This window comes from Triturus cristatus, chromosome 9 (genome assembly GCF_964204655.1).
Source record: "Triturus cristatus chromosome 9, aTriCri1.1, whole genome shotgun sequence".
Classification (NCBI taxonomy): domain Eukaryota; kingdom Metazoa; phylum Chordata; class Amphibia; order Caudata; family Salamandridae; genus Triturus; species Triturus cristatus.
In genome coordinates this window covers 778742334-778762126 of record NC_140592.1, presented here as the reverse complement: position 1 = coordinate 778762126, position 19793 = coordinate 778742334, and the positions used below count along the sequence as shown (strand labels likewise).

Below are 19793 nucleotides of genomic sequence, written 5' to 3'. Positions count from 1 at the left end.
ACACAGACAGAGACACACAGGCAGAGACACACAGGCAGAGAGAGACAGAGACACACAGACATAGATAGACAGAGACACACAGACAGAGGCACACAGATAGAGACCGACACACACACAGAGCCAGACAGACAGACATGTGTGTGTATGTTGTGTCTGGTGGCTCAGTGGACTAATGCATCCGCTGCAGAAGCCTGTATTTAACCTCATGGTCACAGTTTTTTTTACTCCTGCCCCGCCCCCACTGACCCCGCCCCCACAGCTGCGGCCCTCGGCCACAAACCACACTCTAAATTTGGCCCCCGAGAGAAAGTTTGTGAGTACCCATGCACTAAGTCATTATCGATAGAACATTTATCTTTCCTGCACAGGGTTGGAATAGAGTCGCAATTAGCTGGATTCTGGTTTCAGCAGCTATCCTTGAGCCATCTCCAGGGAAATTATTCAAATCGGTACAAACCTGTGTGCTGACACCGGGACAAAGACACATTTGGAGGGGGGGGGGGCGGAAGAGTTGTGTTCTTTCCATTGCCCTTTCTGTATGGAGCTTAGGGTTTTACTATACTCAGGACGACTGGAATTATTTGGCTGGGGAGGACCAAATTAGCCAACATGCTTGACTAAATGATGACGGAAGAAAAGGCAAATTAAACACCGTAATGCAGCACATTTTGGTGATAATATTTCTTCTTAATTTTGTGATTTTTACAATTGTTTTAAAAATGTATGTGCGATGGTTCGACATCATTAGCACCAGTTTGTGTTTATCACCCAAACGTAGCAATCAACAGAAATGCGACCAGTCACCCTTTATGAAAGGCGTTCCACTGTGGGGTAACATGTGTTGCAGCGTTTTTAGTAAAAATTGATCCTTTTGTGCTAGAAACGAAAAAATGTGTTACAATCTGCAGATTATGCAGCAGATGATGGATTGTGTACCTATGTAACACATCCATCATGAAGCAGAAAATTGTGTGCCCACAAATTCTCATAATTCAAGTGGCCCAGACTATGATTTCCAGTACAGTAAATGCCTCACTTTACATCCAACAATTCCTTTTGTCTCACTTGCGTGTACCACAATGCCTTCTAATTGTAGTACACACTTACCAATGCTCTGCAATATAGATCTCTCCAGCAGGTAGGTGTCTTAATCCATGAATTATCTATAATGCAGTCTGTTTGCAACCATTTAAGTAATCCAGAAAAACGTAATGAACGATTTTACCCTGCTGGCAATTTCTTTGGTGGTAAGCTTCGTAAAAATAACACATAAGAAGACGTTTATTGAACAGCTTTCTTGACTTCGCCGCTATCTGTCACCAACTTCCTGAAATTTGTGGGTTTCACAAATATTTTGTTTAAACTTCCTGCTGCACTCTTCCTGCATCTGATAATTACCCATGGGTCCTTCTCAGCCAGACCCAGTGAATACTGGATCAACACCATATGAACGTAGTCAGATAATATATAAATCAGATGCAACAGGTGTGTTACTTCACTGTCAATTATGAATAGCCCCTAAAACACATTATATTCGAGCCTCCTGGCCATGCTTGGAGGCCGGGTGAGTGGTAGAGGGAGACTCTTCCTGGTTCTTATTGGAGGCACACTGGGGATCCCCTACTGTGGTTGCCTTAAACAACCCACTATTAAGGGCTGCAGTATAGAAGATCCAGGAGGATTGCATCTATTCTAAAAGTGACTGCATGTATACATTACAAGACATTAATTGGCTGATATTATCTACAATTGGTTCCCATGTCCACAGGCCGGTCTCCACACAGCATTTAACTTTAACAGGTCACACAGAGGTTTTGTAGCTCGATGAGCTTCACAATGAATAGACCATAGTACACCACCTAGAGAAATGCATATTTCAAAGATACTTTGAGGTGATGACTATCATTATTTCACATCTCTTTTCCTGATCTGCCCCCCCCCATATAGGTGTGGACCGTTGGTTTATCTACAGCACTCCGGTTTCTGTTCTCCAGGCATCCCTCTAAAAACGCATTCTTCAGAGTCGTAATTGAGCTGGCTAATGCATTTCTAGGAGAGGAAAACAAGTCCTCCTGTTACATACTACGACATACATTCTGTATATACTTTAACCAAGGGATATTCTAACAGTGATCAAGTTTTAAGCAGTCTGCAAGCACAGTCCTATTAAGGGATGTCTGGCTTTTGGTCCAAATTCTGAGCCACAGAATAAGGGTTGAATTTTGATGAAGTCGCTAATATAGCCAATCCCTGCCTCAGTCTGGCAAACGAAGGAACTAGTGCTTTGGGGGACAGCTAACAATCTCCTAATAAAACCGTTCTCAATTGTTTTTTTCAAGGGCCCCCTGATCTTCAATGCCCCACAGCCCTGCCCCATCTGATGCAACAGCACAGCATTTAGCTTTGTAAACCGTTGAAAGTTCCTTTATTGGTTTCTGAGCAAGTCTGCAGGCAAAATTAAGGATGGCCTCCACTCATTTTGAGAAAGCAGCACCTCTATTGGTCTTCAAGGGTCCCCACGAGAGGTGTGTATCCAGGGGGATGCCAAGGTAGAAAAAAGTAGGAACAGAACCAACTTTCTTGCTATTCACTACAAAGGACACATTATCTTTCTTCCTTCTCTCAAAGATCATTATGTGGGTTTCGGTTGACAAGAAGACCTAAACTGGCCATAAACTCACAAAAGCAGTCCAGCAGATGTTGTAAGCCATTTGCAGTCCTGGAAATGAGGACAGCATTGTCTGCATGGATTAATGTGGGGATGTTCAGAGCGCCTACGTGAGGGCAGTCTGCCCTGAGAGTTACCAGTTTATCCTCCATGCTGTTTATGTAGGGCGAAAAAAGAAAAGGAGCCAGGACACAGCCCTGGCCTGGAGTACATCCCTTACCAGGCTGAAAGCTAGTGTAATTTCTCCACCTGGGCCATACCTTACACTTGCATTAACATCATTGTGACGATCTATAAGGAAGATAACAATGTAAAGATCGACCCCCATGTCGGACATGATACACCACAGTTTAGACCTGTTAACCGAGTTGAAAGCAGAAATTAAATCCATAAAAGCCAGATACAACTTGCCACACTTGGCCACAGTGTATTTGGCAATTAACAGATATAGATTTAAGGACTGCTCGACTGTGCCTAGTCTGGAACAGAAACCCGAATTGCAGATCGGACAGTATGTTGTGTTCCTCGGCCCAAAGCTGCAAGCGGTCCAACAAAATTTGTCCCATAATCTTCGCAGTGGAGTTAATCAATGAGATAGGATGATAGCAGTGGGGATCATTGTTGAGCCCTTTTTAAAAATAGGAACAATAGTCGCATTGGACCAGTTCTTAAGAGGGCCAGCATTTAAGGCAGCATTAAGGACGTTTCCCAGTAAAAGGGGCCCAGAGTGAGATATTAACTTTAAACATATCTGAGGGGAGCCTGTCTGAGCCAGGAACCCGCCCAACCAGACAACTAGCCACAGCCCACATACCCTTTTCCAGTTCACTAACTGGGCCTGCAGAAAACTTAGCGGAACGCTGGGACACATTTAGAGTGCCAATCAGCAGCCGAGGAAGAACTAGAGGGATATATTCAGGGCTATCTGGGTTCCCTAAACCAGGATCGGCGTAAATCTTGGTAATAGGCAACCCAGATGAAATAACAGTGTCAATGCCAGGGTCTTTTTTGGCCTCAAAGAAACTGCAATTCACTGTCACTAAAAAGGCCCTACAGTCCCTAAGTTCACATGCCTGAACCAGCCGCGGCCCGTGGAGGGAGTTCCGTGGGGCGGTAAGGCGGGGCGGGGGAGGGGCAGGGTGGGGGGTTCTAAAAACCGGAATATGGATAATTGCAGGTAAGTAAACAATTAAATAAATAAAACGAATTTCGTAGCGCGCGCTGCATCGCAAAATGCGATGCAGCGCGCGCTACGAAATTAGTTTTATTTAATTGTTTACTTACCTGCAATTATCCATATTCCGGTTTTTAGAGTCCCCCCACCCTGCCCCTCCCCCGCCCCGCCTTACCGCCCCACGGAACTCCCTCCACAGGCCGCGGCTGGCCTGAACCAATAATAAAAAAAAGCTTCCTCTCTGATAATGTTCTTCCTGATATTAAGGGTGTCTCAATACAGAGTTCTATGTCTCCTCACCACATCCTGTTCTCTAGGAGTTTGTCTCAGCACAGAGAGTGACTGATTGTGTGCCTGGGTGAAATTAGCTCCGAACTACTTTACAGGTGGCTTATGTCCCCGATTATACAGAACCAAGAGAAGGTCAAAAGCCGCTCTACAGATCTTGTCAAAGCTATTGAGGAGCACAGGACCCCGCCCTTATGTATAGTCATCAGATACACAGACCAGGAAATCGGGCTATTTAAAAACCACCAAATGTGCTAAGAAAAAGGGTTCATCAACCTTAGAAAATACTTTTATCACCCTGTGATTCCTAGAAGATGATAAACGTGTAGGATGAACAGTGCAGGGATTTCTTGATCAGTGAGCCATGGAGAGAGAGAGACTGTGTTCACTAAGGGGTGAATCAGCAAGATTATGGTCCAAAACCCAATGTCTTAGTGATTTGGAGAAGTCAATTAGGCTAGGAGTGCCTCGCACCACAAAAGTGGGTGTAACATTAGGAGTCAGGCTTAGAGCGTTGAAAGAGAAATTAAGGTTAAGTTTAACCAGCAACAGATTCAGCTCATCACCATGAGGACAATGTACAAAATGGGTAATGGAGGACCTCAGCCTCATACTCTATCCCATAAATATTTTCATGAGAGAACTGGCAAATATTTAAGTTAAAATCCCCCAGCAGTACCACCACCTTGATTATAGCTGGTACATTTCTCAATGTCATAGAGTAAAGGGCGTGCTAAGTCAGCCTTAGAGTGGTCAAAAACGTCATTATAAAGGTTTATCAGCAGCAGACTTGTGGCAGAACACTGGAACAAGATCATCTGATAATATACTGAGTCACACTTTGTCCATAGCACCTTCGAAGGGAAGGAAAGAGAAACTAGCGTGGTCAAACCACCCTTTGACCTGACCACATTTCTGGCGACTTCCGGCGTGTGGTAGGTAATATACCCATCCACATAAACAGGGTCAAAAAGCTATGTCTCTTGTAAACATATAATAGCATGGCCCTTGATGGACATAAGCCAATCTAACTTATCCCATTTGCTGGCTAAGCCAGCAATATTCCACACGGCTATGGACAATGCTTGCAAGGTATAATTTGCAGTGGCCTTAGTGGGAGTGGAACTATGCCTAGCAGGCATATAAAGCCTAGAATCAGTATAACTCCCAGATTGCTCTGGCTCAGCTAGAGGATCACTTAAACCAGAGGGAGTAGCTACGTCAGGAAGTCAATTCTGTAGGTCCAATTGCGAAAGAGGAGTAAACCTGTGAGATGTAGCCACGATTGGCTCAGATGGTAAAGGGGTGGGCAAATACCCCTGGGGGTCTGTAAAACTAGCCCAATGGAAGAGCCTCAACAACATTTGTTAATGGGCGAAAAAAACTTAACTTAGACAAGATATCATTTTCCACGCTTCTATCTTTAAAGTTAATAAAGATACAGTCATTGCCATCTGTATTTTGGGATTTGCCCACACAAGGAACTCTACTCGCGAGGTTTATGTGTCTGTGACCTAGCAAGTGGCCTCCTACTTGAGTGTTGAGCCAATGTACAACCTTATCAGCCAATTGCTCATGATCTTCAGGTGAGCTCTTGCTTAGTGGGGGTACATTTCTTAAGATCACAATGTAAGAGGTGGCCTGAGGGGGCAGTTACAATGTATGGCCCCTGGAAAGACCAGAGCGCTGGGAAAAACCCACAGGCTTACTTACAGAGCCATCCGATCTAGCTTGCTGATTCTGTGGGCATGCCCCTCATACATGGATGGGCCTGGATGGACTAGAGTTACAGATGGTACCCCTGATGGCCTGAGAGGAAACAGCTGCGCCACCAGAGACTGAGGGGCATGATGAGAGGTATGTTGGAAGGATCTTGTCAGTGGAACAGCCTAAAAATTCAGTCAGAGAAGAATTTACAGAGTGTTGGACCACTAAAGTATCCCTTAGCTTAGCCAGGGCTTCCTCACTCTTGCCTAGTCAGTCAATAATAGGAACCAGAGATGCAATGAGACCAGATAATAAATTTTTACGCAATTCCATAGCCAGAACCACCAAGGAATCTTGCATACAATTCATAATTTGGGGGCTGATATCACAATTTGGATCAGGGGCTGAGGTAGAAGGCATAGTAGGTGGTACTGGCCAAAGTCTTTGAGACTTGGCATTCCGGTCCAGTCTCTTCCTCTTACCTCCTCTGTTATTGGTGACCTCAGAGTTAGTTGAGTTAGTAGGACACACAGGTGGTTGGTCGGGCACCGTGATATCATATACCCCCACAGTAATAACAGCAGTCAAAGTGATAGTGCCGGTGGAAGTGGCTGAGCTCAAGGCAGTTGGAAGAGGAGCGGTGCTGGGGGAGGGCAATCCGGCAGGCACATGGGAGTCAGGAAGATCTTGCAATTTCTCTAGAGTTGGCTCAGGCAAAGTTGTCAGGGACAGACGCCGTTCTACCAAGTTGATTTCCCTGCTAATGGCCCCCACAGCTCGTTTCAGAAAGCAGTCTAGAGTGGAACCCAGAGTAGGTTTCCAAGGGACTGGGGCAGCCTTCCGTTTCCCCATAGTCACTCGATAAAGGGCTCAGGGTGCAAAGAGGGGGCTATGACACAGGAAGCCAACAAATAGAAAGGGATGAAGGTGACAAGAGAAAAATCAGTACCTTCTGGTAGCAGATGTAAAAAGGGGTGGCCTGAGCTCTTCCTAGCGCTGACGGGCGCAGACAGGCCCGCTCTTGGTCCAGTCTTCGCTCAGGCCATGCCCGGGCACAAGCAATGAACTTATGGCGCTCCGGCGCCTGAGGGCAGCGTCACAAGGCAAAGGTTGCTGGGGAGTGTGGTTCTCCTACTCCCCAGCACAATGCAGCAACTCCCAGGCAAGGCAAGTTAAGGTATCAATTTGCAACTTAATTATTTTTTTCTTTTAGAATCCCTATGCTGTTAATTACATTACTGTTTTCTTCTGGCATGTAATCAAAGTTAAAACCAAGCTGTGATAGATTGATTGAGATGAGAGGTTGTTACCGCCACAAGAAAAACACCTGCAATGTTGAATGGTGACAGACTGCCGTGTGCAAATACATTTGTTCATGTGGCCATTGGAGTCGGGCGAGATCAAAGGCATTTGTATTCTTTCAGTGTGATCATACACACTGTGGCTCATGTATCAATAAAGTGGACAAATGTATTGTCATGAATAGCCATCTCCCAATGTGGTTGTGTCTTTCACCCTATGATGTTTGTTCCTCCAAGTGTGGACAGCAGGTATATGTGTTCATCATCAGTATGAGAGTTCCTTGTTTGAGAGTGCTTCTGGATTGGTGTCTACTTGCTTAAAGTTCTTTAGAGGAGTTCTCCCACATGGCATCAGTTTTTTTGGCCTCATGAGCTTCGAAGAGCAGCAGCCTTGAATGAATTGTTTGTAACCTTTTTTTGTAAGCTGCATTAACAAACCATTAACAACATCTTCCAAAACTCATTTCACAGAATTAGGCATTTAACTGAAGTGTGCTATATGCAGGTAATGTCTTTAACAACTACGCTTACTTCACCTCAATTTGTGCTGTCCACACTTAGCTAAAGATCAAGAAACTGAGGTATGTTTAAAGGAACTCACATCCCCAGGTACTGCTCAAAGAACTCCAAACATGGTCAGTGCATTTTATATGGTGTACATTCTTGCTGAGTGTATTTACCTCAACCGCCACCATTTATAAGATGTATTTACAAGCATGTATCTGAATTTATGTTCTTTCATCATGCGCATTTAGAGGGGATCATGTATCACAAGGGGGCACTTGTGTGGGTAAAATGTAGAGTATTATTGCAATCGATCAGATCCTTAATCCACATTTCCTCTGTACCAACTCATCCCTATCATGTGCATTGCTAGTAAAGGAGAAATGATTGTGTATCACCTTAATGATGCTGGTATGTCTTTGACACAACCCCGGAGTGGCACGAGTGAAGAGGGTGTAAGTGTTGTGTTGATCACTGCTTGTAGCGGTTTGTGTAACTTAACCCAGTAGGCCAAAACAAGTACACACTTCCAAGTAAGGAAAAGGAAATCTGCTCTATTATGACTGCACCTACCGCACCTAGTATCGGACCAAGGGTCTACTGTGTGCAATCTAGCTGGCGTATAATATATACCCTGCAAGAAGTTAAGATGCAACAGTCTCTATTAACTATTTAGTGACATTTTCTGTTACAGTGTACAGAAGGATTTCCATTGTTCTTCTGTGCTGACTTCTTCGAAATCGAAACCCCAGGCTCTCGATGCTGCGCTTCCGATACCTGTGAGTCTCATCATAGTATCTCTGTATTTTCTGGTGATTAACTGTCACTGGTTATTGGTGCTCACAATATGTTTAAGTCTTTGGAGTTAGCAGGATTCAACTGGGTATTCTATCAGTTGCCCACTCATCATACAATGGATTCTGTAATAGAGAAAGATGTTGAGTGAATTGATCAGTTCTTTTTCTGCTTCATACTGTTTTAGTTCTTTGACTTTCCCTTCTAGAAATAGGTACCCAAGTTATGCCAGTTTGCGTTCCATTAGCTGTTTTGGTTTTTTAGATTCCATAGTAGGTGGGGGGGTGAGAGAGGGAGTCCATGGTCTAAAAATTATATAACATAACATAACATGGATTGTCTAGTAATGATTAGCCGTTTGTGTGCTAATCTAGGTCATGCTTTAATAGTGCATTTCACAGTATTAATTTTGCCCACTGTTTAACTTTTCTGACGTCCCCGCTTTGAACTCCACATCTTTAGTCAGGTCAAAGATTCGGTATCCGTTTTAGTGCAAAGTTTGTGTGTGTGTGTATCATAGTAAAATTGTTTACAATTGAAGTTTTGTATCTATCTTAGTGCAAAGTGTGTGAGTGCATACCATAGTAAAATTGTGGGAAATCAAAGTTGGAGCTGTAAATGCTTATAAGCATTATATGTTGTCCTTCTACTATCGTGGGCACAAGCAAATATCTACCCTCTGAATTGGCCATTTTATGTGGCACTTGTAGTGTTGTTCCTCTTCTCATCCAGGCTATTAAGCCTCTTGAATGTGAGCTGCAAGATGCAAAACGGCTGGTCCTCGCTAACTGTTTGCTCTCAGTTTCCCATGTGTTGGTACAAGGTGCAACTCTTGCAACAAAGCAATATCTATTTTATGTCTCTGTAATTAGGTAGCTATAATCCTGCCTTTGCAAGCAATATTTATCCCCAACATATTCGGGATAAAAACATCACAGGTGTAATATTGTATGTGAATTTGCCATCAATTATATGCTGTATAGTCTTATTGCCAATTGTTGGTGACCAGTGGCAAATCGAGTTATCACAGTCATTTCATTTAATTTTTTTCCACATAATAATATTTGACATTAGAACATAATACTTGCTGACCCCTGTCCCATACTCACATTCCGAACTTATGGAGATATCAGTTCCATCCACCAAAGATCTCAAAATTGTTAGCACTATACACTGCTAAGGGATCGAAGTGGCAAAACTACCATCTCTACTTCAAGTGGAGAGAGTAGCTGCCCCCTGAAGCGCTGGCATGTGCGCTGCCATAGTTCTGCCATAGTTCGTATTTTGTCTCAGCAATATGCCTTATCATAATACACTGCATCTAACATTGGTGCTTCAGTGTAACATTGCTGCTGTTAGCTATATTTGCACCCAGTTATGGCTGTGTTGTTCTTTTGGTATATTATTAACATCCCTAACCACACCTCCCCACGTAATTCCCTTCATCAAACTCTCACTCTGGTAAAGAACAGCAAAAAGTAAAAAAAGTTTAGTAGATTTGAAAAAAACTAGTCAAAATATTTATGGGATATATATATATATATATATATATATATATATATATATATATATATATATATATATATATCTACTGGCAGTCGCCAGTAGATAGTTATAGTTAGGACCGTGTTTCCATAGGAAATCTCAAAATTCTATTTTGAATAACTTTCGCGCCGGTTGACGAATCCTCGCGAAATTTTCAAAACTAATGGGGCGCTCCGCTCAGCTCCTACCCTGAAAGTCTCGGGGTGATTCGTCAAGCGGGGGCCGAGAAAAAGGGGGGGTCCCAAAACACGTTTTCCCCATGCATTTTTCGAACGATGGATTTAACCCAGATCTCTTGACTGGGGGAGAATGTCTGCATTGTCAGCATTCCGTCCATCATGTGTTTGTTGTAACGCTTTTCGCCCTAAGTGGGATGGGTATTCCCAGACGTGGGACCCGTGCTCACTACGCCACTGGAGTCAAGCTATCCTGGCTGATGACGGCTGATAGCCAGAAACCGGTCCTAGGATGTTTGATTCCGGTCCAGGGAAGACATGGCTTGGCAGTTCGGGCTGGACTGTTCCCATGAGGCACAGGGTCAAGACTGATTTGCATATGGCCATGTCTGAACTGGGGTGGCGTAGTGGGCAAAAGAACGATGGATTTAACCCAGATCTCTTGACTGGGGGAGAATGTCTGCATTGTCAGCATTCCGTCCATCATTTGTTTGTTGTAACGCTTTTTGCCCTAAGTGGGATGGGTATTCCCAGACGTGGGACCCGTGCTCACTACGCCACTAGAGTCAAGCTATCCTGGCTGATGACGGCTGATAGCCAGAAACCGGTCCTAGGATGCTTGATTCCGGTCCAGGGAAGACATGGCTTGGCAGTTCGGGCTGGACTGTTCCCATGAGGCACAGGGTCAAGACTGATTTGCATATGGCCATGTCTGAACTGGGGTGGCGTAGTGGGCAAAAGAACAATGGATTTAACCCAGATCTCTTGACTGGGGGAGAATGTCTGCATTGTCAGCATTCCGTCCATCATTTGTTTGTTGTAACGCTTTTCGCCCTAAGTGGGATGGGTATTCCCAGATGTGGGACCCGTGCTCACTACGCCACTGGAGTCAAGCTATCCTGGCTGATGACGGCTGATAGCCAGAAACCGGTCCTAGGATGCTTGATTCCGGTCCAGGGAAGACATGGCTTGGCAGTTCGGGCTGGACTGTTCCCATGAGGCACAGGGTCAAGACTGATTTGCATATGGCCATGTCTGAACTGGGGTGGCGTAGTGGGCAAAAGAACGATGGATTTAACCCAGATCTCTTGACTGGGGGAGAATGTCTGCATTGTCAGCATTCCGTCCATCATTTGTTTGTTGTAACGCTTTTCGCCCTAAGTGGGATGGGTATTCCCAGACGTGGGACCCGTGCTCACTACGCCACTGGAGTCAAGCTATCCTGGCTGATGACGGCTGATAGCCAGAAACCGGTCCTAGGATGCTTGATTCCGGTCCAGGGAAGACATGGCTTGGCAGTTCGGGCTGGACTGTTCCCATGAGGCACAGGGTCAAGACTGATTTGCATATGGCCATGTCTGAACTGGGGTGGCGTAGTGGGCAAAAGAACAATGGATTTAACCCAGATCTCTTGACTGGGGGAGAATGTCTGCATTGTCAGCATTCCGTCCATCATTTGTTTGTTGTAACGCTTTTTGCCCTAAGTGGGATGGGTATTCCCAGACGTGGGACCCGTGCTCACTACGCCACTAGAGTCAAGCTATCCTGGCTGATGACGGCTGATAGCCAGAAACCGGTCCTAGGATGCTTGATTCCGGTCCAGGGAAGACATGGCTTGGCAGTTCGGGCTGGACTGTTCCCATGAGGCACAGGGTCAAGACTGATTTGCATATGGCCATGTCTGAACTGGGGTGGCGTAGTGGGCAAAAGAACAATGGATTTAACCCAGATCTCTTGACTGGGGGAGAATGTCTGCATTGTCAGCATTCCGTCCATCATTTGTTTGTTGTAACGCTTTTCGCCCTAAGTGGGATGGGTATTCCCAGATGTGGGACCCGTGCTCACTACGCCACTGGAGTCAAGCTATCCTGGCTGATGACGGCTGATAGCCAGAAACCGGTCCTAGGATGCTTGATTCCGGTCCAGGGAAGACATGGCTTGGCAGTTCGGGCTGGACTGTTCCCATGAGGCACAGGGTCAAGACTGATTTGCATATGGCCATGTCTGAACTGGGGTGGCGTAGTGGGCAAAAGAACGATGGATTTAACCCAGATCTCTTGACTGGGGGAGAATGTCTGCATTGTCAGCATTCCGTCCATCATTTGTTTGTTGTAACGCTTTTCGCCCTAAGTGGGATGGGTATTCCCAGACGTGGGACCCGTGCTCACTACGCCACTGGAGTCAAGCTATCCTGGCTGATGACGGCTGATAGCCAGAAACCGGTCCTAGGATGCTTGATTCCGGTCCAGGGAAGACATGGCTTGGCAGTTCGGGCTGGACTGTTCCCATGAGGCACAGGGTCAAGACTGATTTGCATATGGCTATGTCTGAACTGGGGTGGCGTAGTGGGCAAAAGAACGATGGATTTAACCCAGATCTCTTGACTGGGGGAGAATGTCTGCATTGTCAGCATTCCGTCCATCATTTGTTTGTTGTAACGCTTATTATAATACACTGCACCTAACATTGGTGCTTCAGTGTAACATTGCTGCTGTTAGCTATATTTGCACCCAGTTATGGCTGTGTTGTTCTTTTGGTATATTATTAACATCCCTAACCACACCTCCCCACGTAATTCCCTTCATCAAAATCTCACTCTGGTAAAGAACAGCAAAAAGTAAAAAAGTTTAGTAGATTTGAAAAAAACTAGTCAAAATATTTATGGGATATATATATATATTATCTACTGGCAGTCGCCAGTAGATAGTTATAGTTAGGACCGTGTTTCCATAGGAAATCTCAAAATTCTATTTTGAATAACTTTCGCGCCGGTTGACGAATCCTCGCGAAATTTTCAAAACTAATGGGGCGCTCCGCTCAGCTCCTACCCTGAAAGTCTCGGGGTGATTCGTCAAGCGGGGGCCGAGAAAAAGGGGGGGGTCCCAAAACGCGTTTTCCCCCATGCATTTTTCCATAGGACCTTTAGTCGCAGCTACAGCCCGAACGGCTGAACAGAATTACGTGAAATTTGGCAGAGAGGTAGCCATAAGGTCAAGGAAGTGCCTTTCGCAGGTCTGGTGTAAATCTGTTCAGTATTTCCTGAGAAAATAGCATTTAAAAGCATATCAATATCTATACGCGCGCAGGGTGCGCGCACTGTGCAAGCCCTGTGCGCGCACTCTGCCGTGCACGAGCGTAATTCTGATCGGTTGTTAGATGTCAGTAAACATTCGAATCGGTCGAAATCAGGAAGTGTCGGCCGCCATTTTGTCTGTCGCACTGAAAAGGAAAGGTGGAGAACGTGAATAGGGGGCAGAGTAGGGAGTTCTTGACCCCCTAGCCATTGTCAGGGGGTCACAGTAGGACCACGAAGGGCCAAAAAAAAGATTTTAATGTTTTTAAAAAAACATCGCGGGGTGCGCGCATTCTGCGCGCACCCGAAAAAAAAACTTTAAAAAAATAGAAATAAAAATCAGTTTACTAAAGTTGAAAAAAATGATTTTTTTTTTTAAAAACATCATTGGGTGCGCGCAGGGTGCGTGCACCCCAAAAAAAAACATGACAAAATAGATTCAAAAAACAAGTTTTTGTGTTTAGATTTTAGGTGGCTCTAAAAAGAGCCCTTGAGTTAATGTAGGGACAGAGGAAGAGAAAAACGAAAAAAAAAAATAACAAAACTATGGCCTAGTGCAAGGGTGCTCCTCAAATTTTCTCTGAATGAGATCAACACTGCTCTCACCCATAGTAATAAGAGTAGCACAATCCATGCAACGTGTACTCATCCTCGCAAAACAAGGACGAATATCCAGAGGTGTGTAAGAAGGTGAAGGCACCATCGCAGAAGAAGTGCTCGGCTGAGCTGCCGAAGATGTGCTCGGCTGAGCTGCTGCAGATGTCGTCGGCTGAGCAGGTGAAGGGTTTGCTCCAGAAGCTGACGAAAAGTCACAGGATGCATTTTCTCAACATGCCTCATCATTGTGTGAATACTAAAAGAGTACTTCTTATTAGCATTCCCATGTGACAAGATGCGGTGACAAAGTATGCAGGTGACCTTTGGTGCATTCACCTTCTTTTGTCCCTCAGGAAAAGTGAAAAACTGACATATAAAGGAGTCTTTCTGCTTCCTCTGCCTCTGTCTCTCAAGAGTGTCCTAATCACTCTCAGAAGGTGGCTGGTGCTCTGCCATTGTCTCACAAAAACAGAGTAGCTCCTTCTCCAAGGGAATCAGAACTAATAATGAGGGGAGTGGGTGTAGTTTTGGAAGAATCTGGAACTGAAAGTACTTTGAACCAATGAAAAGTGATGTTTCTTGATCACATGACTTGCCATGAGGGGATTGGGTGTGGTTTTGAAACAATCTGAAACTGAAAGTAATGAAAACCAATGAAAAGTGTTGTTTTATTAATCACATAACCCGAGGTGCGCGCACGGAGCAAGCTCAGAGCGCGCACGGTGCAATTACGCATGCGCAAACGTGTACGCGTGCATGCGCTTAAGTATTATGCGCGTACGTAACGCGCATACGCAGCACGTGCGCATGCGCGAACGTCAGCGCGCGTACTCTACGCGTATACGCGAGTGTAGCGCGCGGAGCACGTACGACGCACACATGCGTACGTACGCATGCGTACTGGGTGCGCGCTGCGAGCGCGTACTAAAACGTACATATGCGTACGTATATAACGTACGCATGCGTACACAAAAAACGTACGCATGCGTACCAGGTGCGCGCTGCGAGCGCGCACTAAAACGTATGTATGCGTACGTAGATAATGTACGCATGCATACATGAAAGACGTACGCAAATGTACTAGGTTCGCGCTCAGTGCGCGCACCCTAAAAATTTATAGAAAAAAGAAAAGAAATAAAGTGGACATAAGTTAATAGAAGATATTAACTATGCTGTTCAACTTTATCCAAATTAAAAGTAAAAAAAAAATGAGCCAAACCAAATTAAAGGATAAAGATAATTTATAAATGTATACATAGGGAAATTTTTGTAAAAGAAATATATAAAAAATATATTTTAAAATTCTAAAATTAGCATTTAAAAAACCTTTGAAATTCAATGAGAAAACCACAGGTTTCACACACGTTATAGTTAGGAATTAGCATTTAAAAAACCTTGCAAATTCACTGAAAAATCCATAGGTTTCACACACGTTATAGTTAGGAAATAGCATTTAAAAAACCTTACAAATTCACTGAAAAAACCATAGGTTTCACACATGTTATAGTTAGCTGGACATTTTACTCGTAAAAAACCAATGAAATTCCCCTGTTATAGTTAGTTCAGCTAACTATAACTCGCGCGCCCGCAATCCACTGCTGATGACATCACATATTACATCACTCATGACATGGTCAGTGACATCACTCATGACATCACTGACGACATCTCAAATGACATCACTGAGAACATCATCCATGTAAAAAATTACCGCATCTTCTCACACCCTAATATAACCTTTGATACACCATCTAAAAATTTAAGAGTTCCATTCTCAAAACCATATATAGTGCAATACCAATGACTACATACCCACTTATTAACTCTTAGGTCTTCATATACCTCCACTCGCTCACCTGTACAGTCACTCATACTTACAGTCACTCCGTACAAAACTATCATATACATTTAAACACTTATATAGACACTCACACACTAACAAGTATCCATAGAGCTACTCTTACACCTACTCAGTCATGCAAATAATCACACTCCCATTTTCTCACCTATGCAGTAAAACACACTCAAGTTCACTTACTCATAAAAATAGTATCACATTCTTACACTCTTATAGAATCATTGATACAAGCACACACTCATCCATACAGTCACTTTCACAATCACACACTCTCATATCTACTCACTTATATACTCTTACACGCACATATACTGCCTTTCACATATGTAGTTAGTCACAAATGTACTACTGAGATATACATTAAATCCCTAACACACCCATACATACACTCACTCAACCATACAGTCCATCACAGATGCACTCTTAAAACCATGCACCCATAGAATCACCCACTCACACATCTATGCATAGTGACACACACCCTACCCACACAAACACTCACGAACCCATACAGATACTCAGACAACCAATCAATTACCCATATAGACACTCATATAGCTGTTCTCAAAACCATGCAGCCACTTATACACCAACATACAGACACATACACACATTTACACAGTTTAGTCACTAGTCTGCAGTAAGATACATTTAATGACTCACTAATAGAATCATGTTATGCACCACAGAAAATCATCCATTTACACACTTGTACACCCACTCATTCTTCAACAGGCCTTTCCCTATATATATTAAACATATTAAAATTGTTAAGAAACAGATACTTAATGGATGATGTCATCAGTGATGTCATTTGAGATGTCATCAGTGATGTCATGAGTGATGTCACTGACCATGTCATGAGTGATGTAATATGTGACGTCATCAGCAGTGGATTGCGGGCGCGCGAGTTATAGTTAGCTGAACTAACTATAACGGGGGAATTTCATTGGTTTTTTACGAGTAAAATGTCCAGCTAACTATAACATGTGTGAAACCTATGGTTTTTTCAGTGAATTTGTAAGGTTTTTTAAATGCTATTTCCTAACTATAACGTGTGTGAAACCTATGGTTTTTTCAGTGAATTTGCAAGGTTTTTTAAATGCTAATTCCTAACTATAACGTGTGTGAAACCTATGGTTTTTTCAGTGAATATATATATAGATAGATAGATTCAATAAAAATGATATAGCGCTAACAACTTCATTATAAATTAAATAATAAAACTTTAATCAATAAAAAAATAAGTCCCACCTAAAGTAATAACAGTATGTTTTATTGTGTATGAATAATTATGAAAAGTGATGTATAAAAATGAAAATGCATGTTATTGTATTTCAATATAAAATGTTACATTAAAATTGAAATTAAAAAGTTATTAAACTATTTTACAATTAAATATATATGTTTAGTTATAGTTTTTTTAAACATCAAATTGAATGCATTTATATTTGTAATATTCTAAATAGTTGTGTTTAATTGTACATTATTTCATATGGGTTTTTGATTTTAAGTCCCTAGCTCCATTGATTTCAATGGGAAGGTGTTGAAAAGTGGCTGGCAAATGTGGTGCTGGACATACTCTAGCTCTGAGCTGGAGTGCATTTGCTACTGTTTTGGGTCCTTATTGTCTGTAGTAGCTTTAGAAGTGAGGTTTGCTGGTAGCAATTGGCTTACTCTTTTGTGGGTAAGGGCGTGTGCCTCGCTAAACCCCTCCTTAGTCCTTCCTCTCTTAATCCCTCCCATTTATTCGTAAGTATTCCCCATTTCCCTGCCACTTCCCTCTGTCCCTCACACATTTACCATAAAAACGTATACTTAAGTGTGCACAGAATCCGCAATAGGGGCGGATATCATGGCAGATTGAAAGATAAGAAAGGCAGAGGTGGTACCTTAGCAAGTAGGTTTGTGAATAGTATTTTAAAGTACCTTACTAGTTCTGCTAAACATACTACAACATGCAGTATATAGGACATACTGTCTTCTAAAGCTGAATCCAACCACAAACTTAACAGTGCAGCGTGTTGCCAACTGCATCATGCACGCTCTAAAGCTGTTGTGAAATGGAAGGTGCAAGTAAAAATACAGCCAATCTGGACATCACATTACTCACCTTATCAGAATCCTTCAGAGACATCTCTCCAATGAACTCGTACCAAATTCAGTTTGAAATGTAGGCTTTGCACAACGAGTATCACAACGATTGCCGAGAAGGGCACAACGATCGGCGTCCATCCAATGCTGTAAATTATCAAATTTTATACAATACTCATGCTTTCAGCTTGAGTCACTACCCATCTGCACATGCTCAAAGGAAGCATATTGTATGCCACGCTCATGTGGAAAACACTAATCAGCAGTTTGTCGTGTTGTGGTTAGTGAAATCAAGTGCGCATGGCCCTTCTGATGCCAACAACCTTGTGGAAAAGCAAAGCCAAACAGATGGCAAACACGCCTAGCACCCCATACCGCCCGTGCCATCTTTATTGGCAAGGGACTGGTTTGTAAAGCATGCTCGGTGCAAGAAGATAGATAGCTTTCCTGTTTCAGACTACCCAATTACCTATTTAGAGCTGTGCCTAATGCTACGTCGCCCCTTCCGGCGACTTTCACTACCGTGTGCGCATGCTCAGTGTGCTTTCACTAGCTTCGTGTGGCCCTGCCGTGTTCGTGTTCTAAGCATGCGCAGACGAAAGATATGGTCGATAGCGGGCAACAAGGTGCTCCAGGAAGAACCTGTTTGTTTGTCCCGGGTGTGCTTCAAAATTATATCAAGACATAACCAACTGCTGTTTTAGTTTTGGACATTTGAGCGTATCGTTGCTGACCGCCAAAGGAGAGAAGATATATTCAAGATCACGGAAGGAACATGTTTTGTCAGGACCAAGATGGGGTGAGTCTTGTAAGAGATGCTCCGGGGAGCAGAGCTGTTACTAATGCTAATTGATCAGTTTTGTACATGGGAAATCTGTTTTTGAGATCCACCGCAGTCTGTTGAATTCGTATCCTGCTGGCCCACACCGCTACATCACCCTAATCATTAACCTATGGGCCTTAATTTCCTTAAAGCGTAATCTACACACATCACGCTGTCACAGTTGATACGCCGATACCTCCGACCCTTACTAGCCCCATTCCCGCTGGTCTCTTTGTTCCCTTTAGGACCCAGTTTCTTGATTTGAGAGTTTGTATGCACTTCAAACGAATGTTGTTTTTATAGGGTATTGTGTGGACACTGGTCGAATAGAATTGTGCCTAATTCACATCGTTATTCTCCACAGCTTTAAAAGGCTCCTTACTTACACTTCTGCTCTCCTATGTCCTTTATTCCCACCCGTCTATTAGAGAATTCCGATTAGCAACTGTAGTGTCAACATCAATATGTTTGTAGACTACAGGCCCATGCAGCTCTAGAGGCAACTGTGAGTAGCAAGTACCAGACAGATTGACATGTCAAGGCTAAATATACATCCTGTACCACAGCTTGGGTCTTACCAGCATAACCCATGTCAGGTTTATGGCAGCTCTTCAGAAGGTGCGGACCTAGCATCATCTTGAGCAGAGAAGTGGTTCCTCACTGTAACAAATTGGATTACTATTCGGGGTGGGTGCCTACCAACCTCAATGAATAATCACAGCCCTTGTCGTCATGGTGAACCCTAAAAGTGACTTCATTAACTTGAGCTTAACCTCCTGGTAGCTATGGCGCAGAGCAGTCAGGCTTAACTTAGTGCAATGTGTAAAGTATTTATGCAGTACCAAAATAGTAATAAAGGTGAAATGTAAAACAATAAAAATCCCAAATTGAGTTAAAAAATAGGCGCGTCTGCTGGAGGCGTTTCAGGGGGAGTTTCACAAGCAGAGGTGCGGCGGCTTTTCCTCGACACCCCAGAAGCACATCGAAATAATGCTGTTCGAGAGGGGAAACAGCAGCCTTTCTTTTGCGGAGTCTGAGGGGGGGCACTTCCGGAATCATTACGGATACATGTGCGCAATCGTTTCTTTTCTCGATAAGCAGATTCCACACAACGAGGCCTGCTCTGCCAGGATTGCTCCCCCTCCATTTTGTGATTTTCTAAAGTAAAACCATCTGCTTTGCCGTCGGTG

At 43.6% G+C, this 19793-nt stretch overlaps 2 protein-coding genes across 4 annotated transcripts in view; one reads left to right on the top strand and one right to left on the bottom strand.

Annotated features, from left to right (window-relative positions):
• The window catches only part of LOC146798835 (E3 SUMO-protein ligase ZBED1-like), a 52939-nt gene extending 34679 nt beyond the window's left edge, over positions 1-18260 (bottom strand). Inside the window, exon 1 of one of the 3 annotated variants that reach the window (XM_085626152.1) lies at positions 17800-18260. In XM_085626152.1, the coding sequence (XP_085482278.1) occupies positions 17800-17823 (24 nt within the window). In that variant the 5' untranslated portion in view covers positions 17824-18260. The remainder of the gene's footprint in view (positions 1-17799) is intronic. The other 2 variants (XM_085626153.1, XM_085626151.1) reach the window with 2 other exon arrangements.
• A 111-nt stretch (positions 18261-18371) lies between these two features.
• The window catches only part of LOC146798834 (uncharacterized), a 92961-nt gene continuing 91539 nt past the window's right edge, over positions 18372-19793 (top strand). The window contains exon 1 of the mRNA XM_085626150.1: positions 18372-18579. Coding sequence (XP_085482276.1) covers positions 18556-18579 — 24 coding nt within the window. The 5' untranslated portion in view covers positions 18372-18555. The remainder of the gene's footprint in view (positions 18580-19793) is intronic.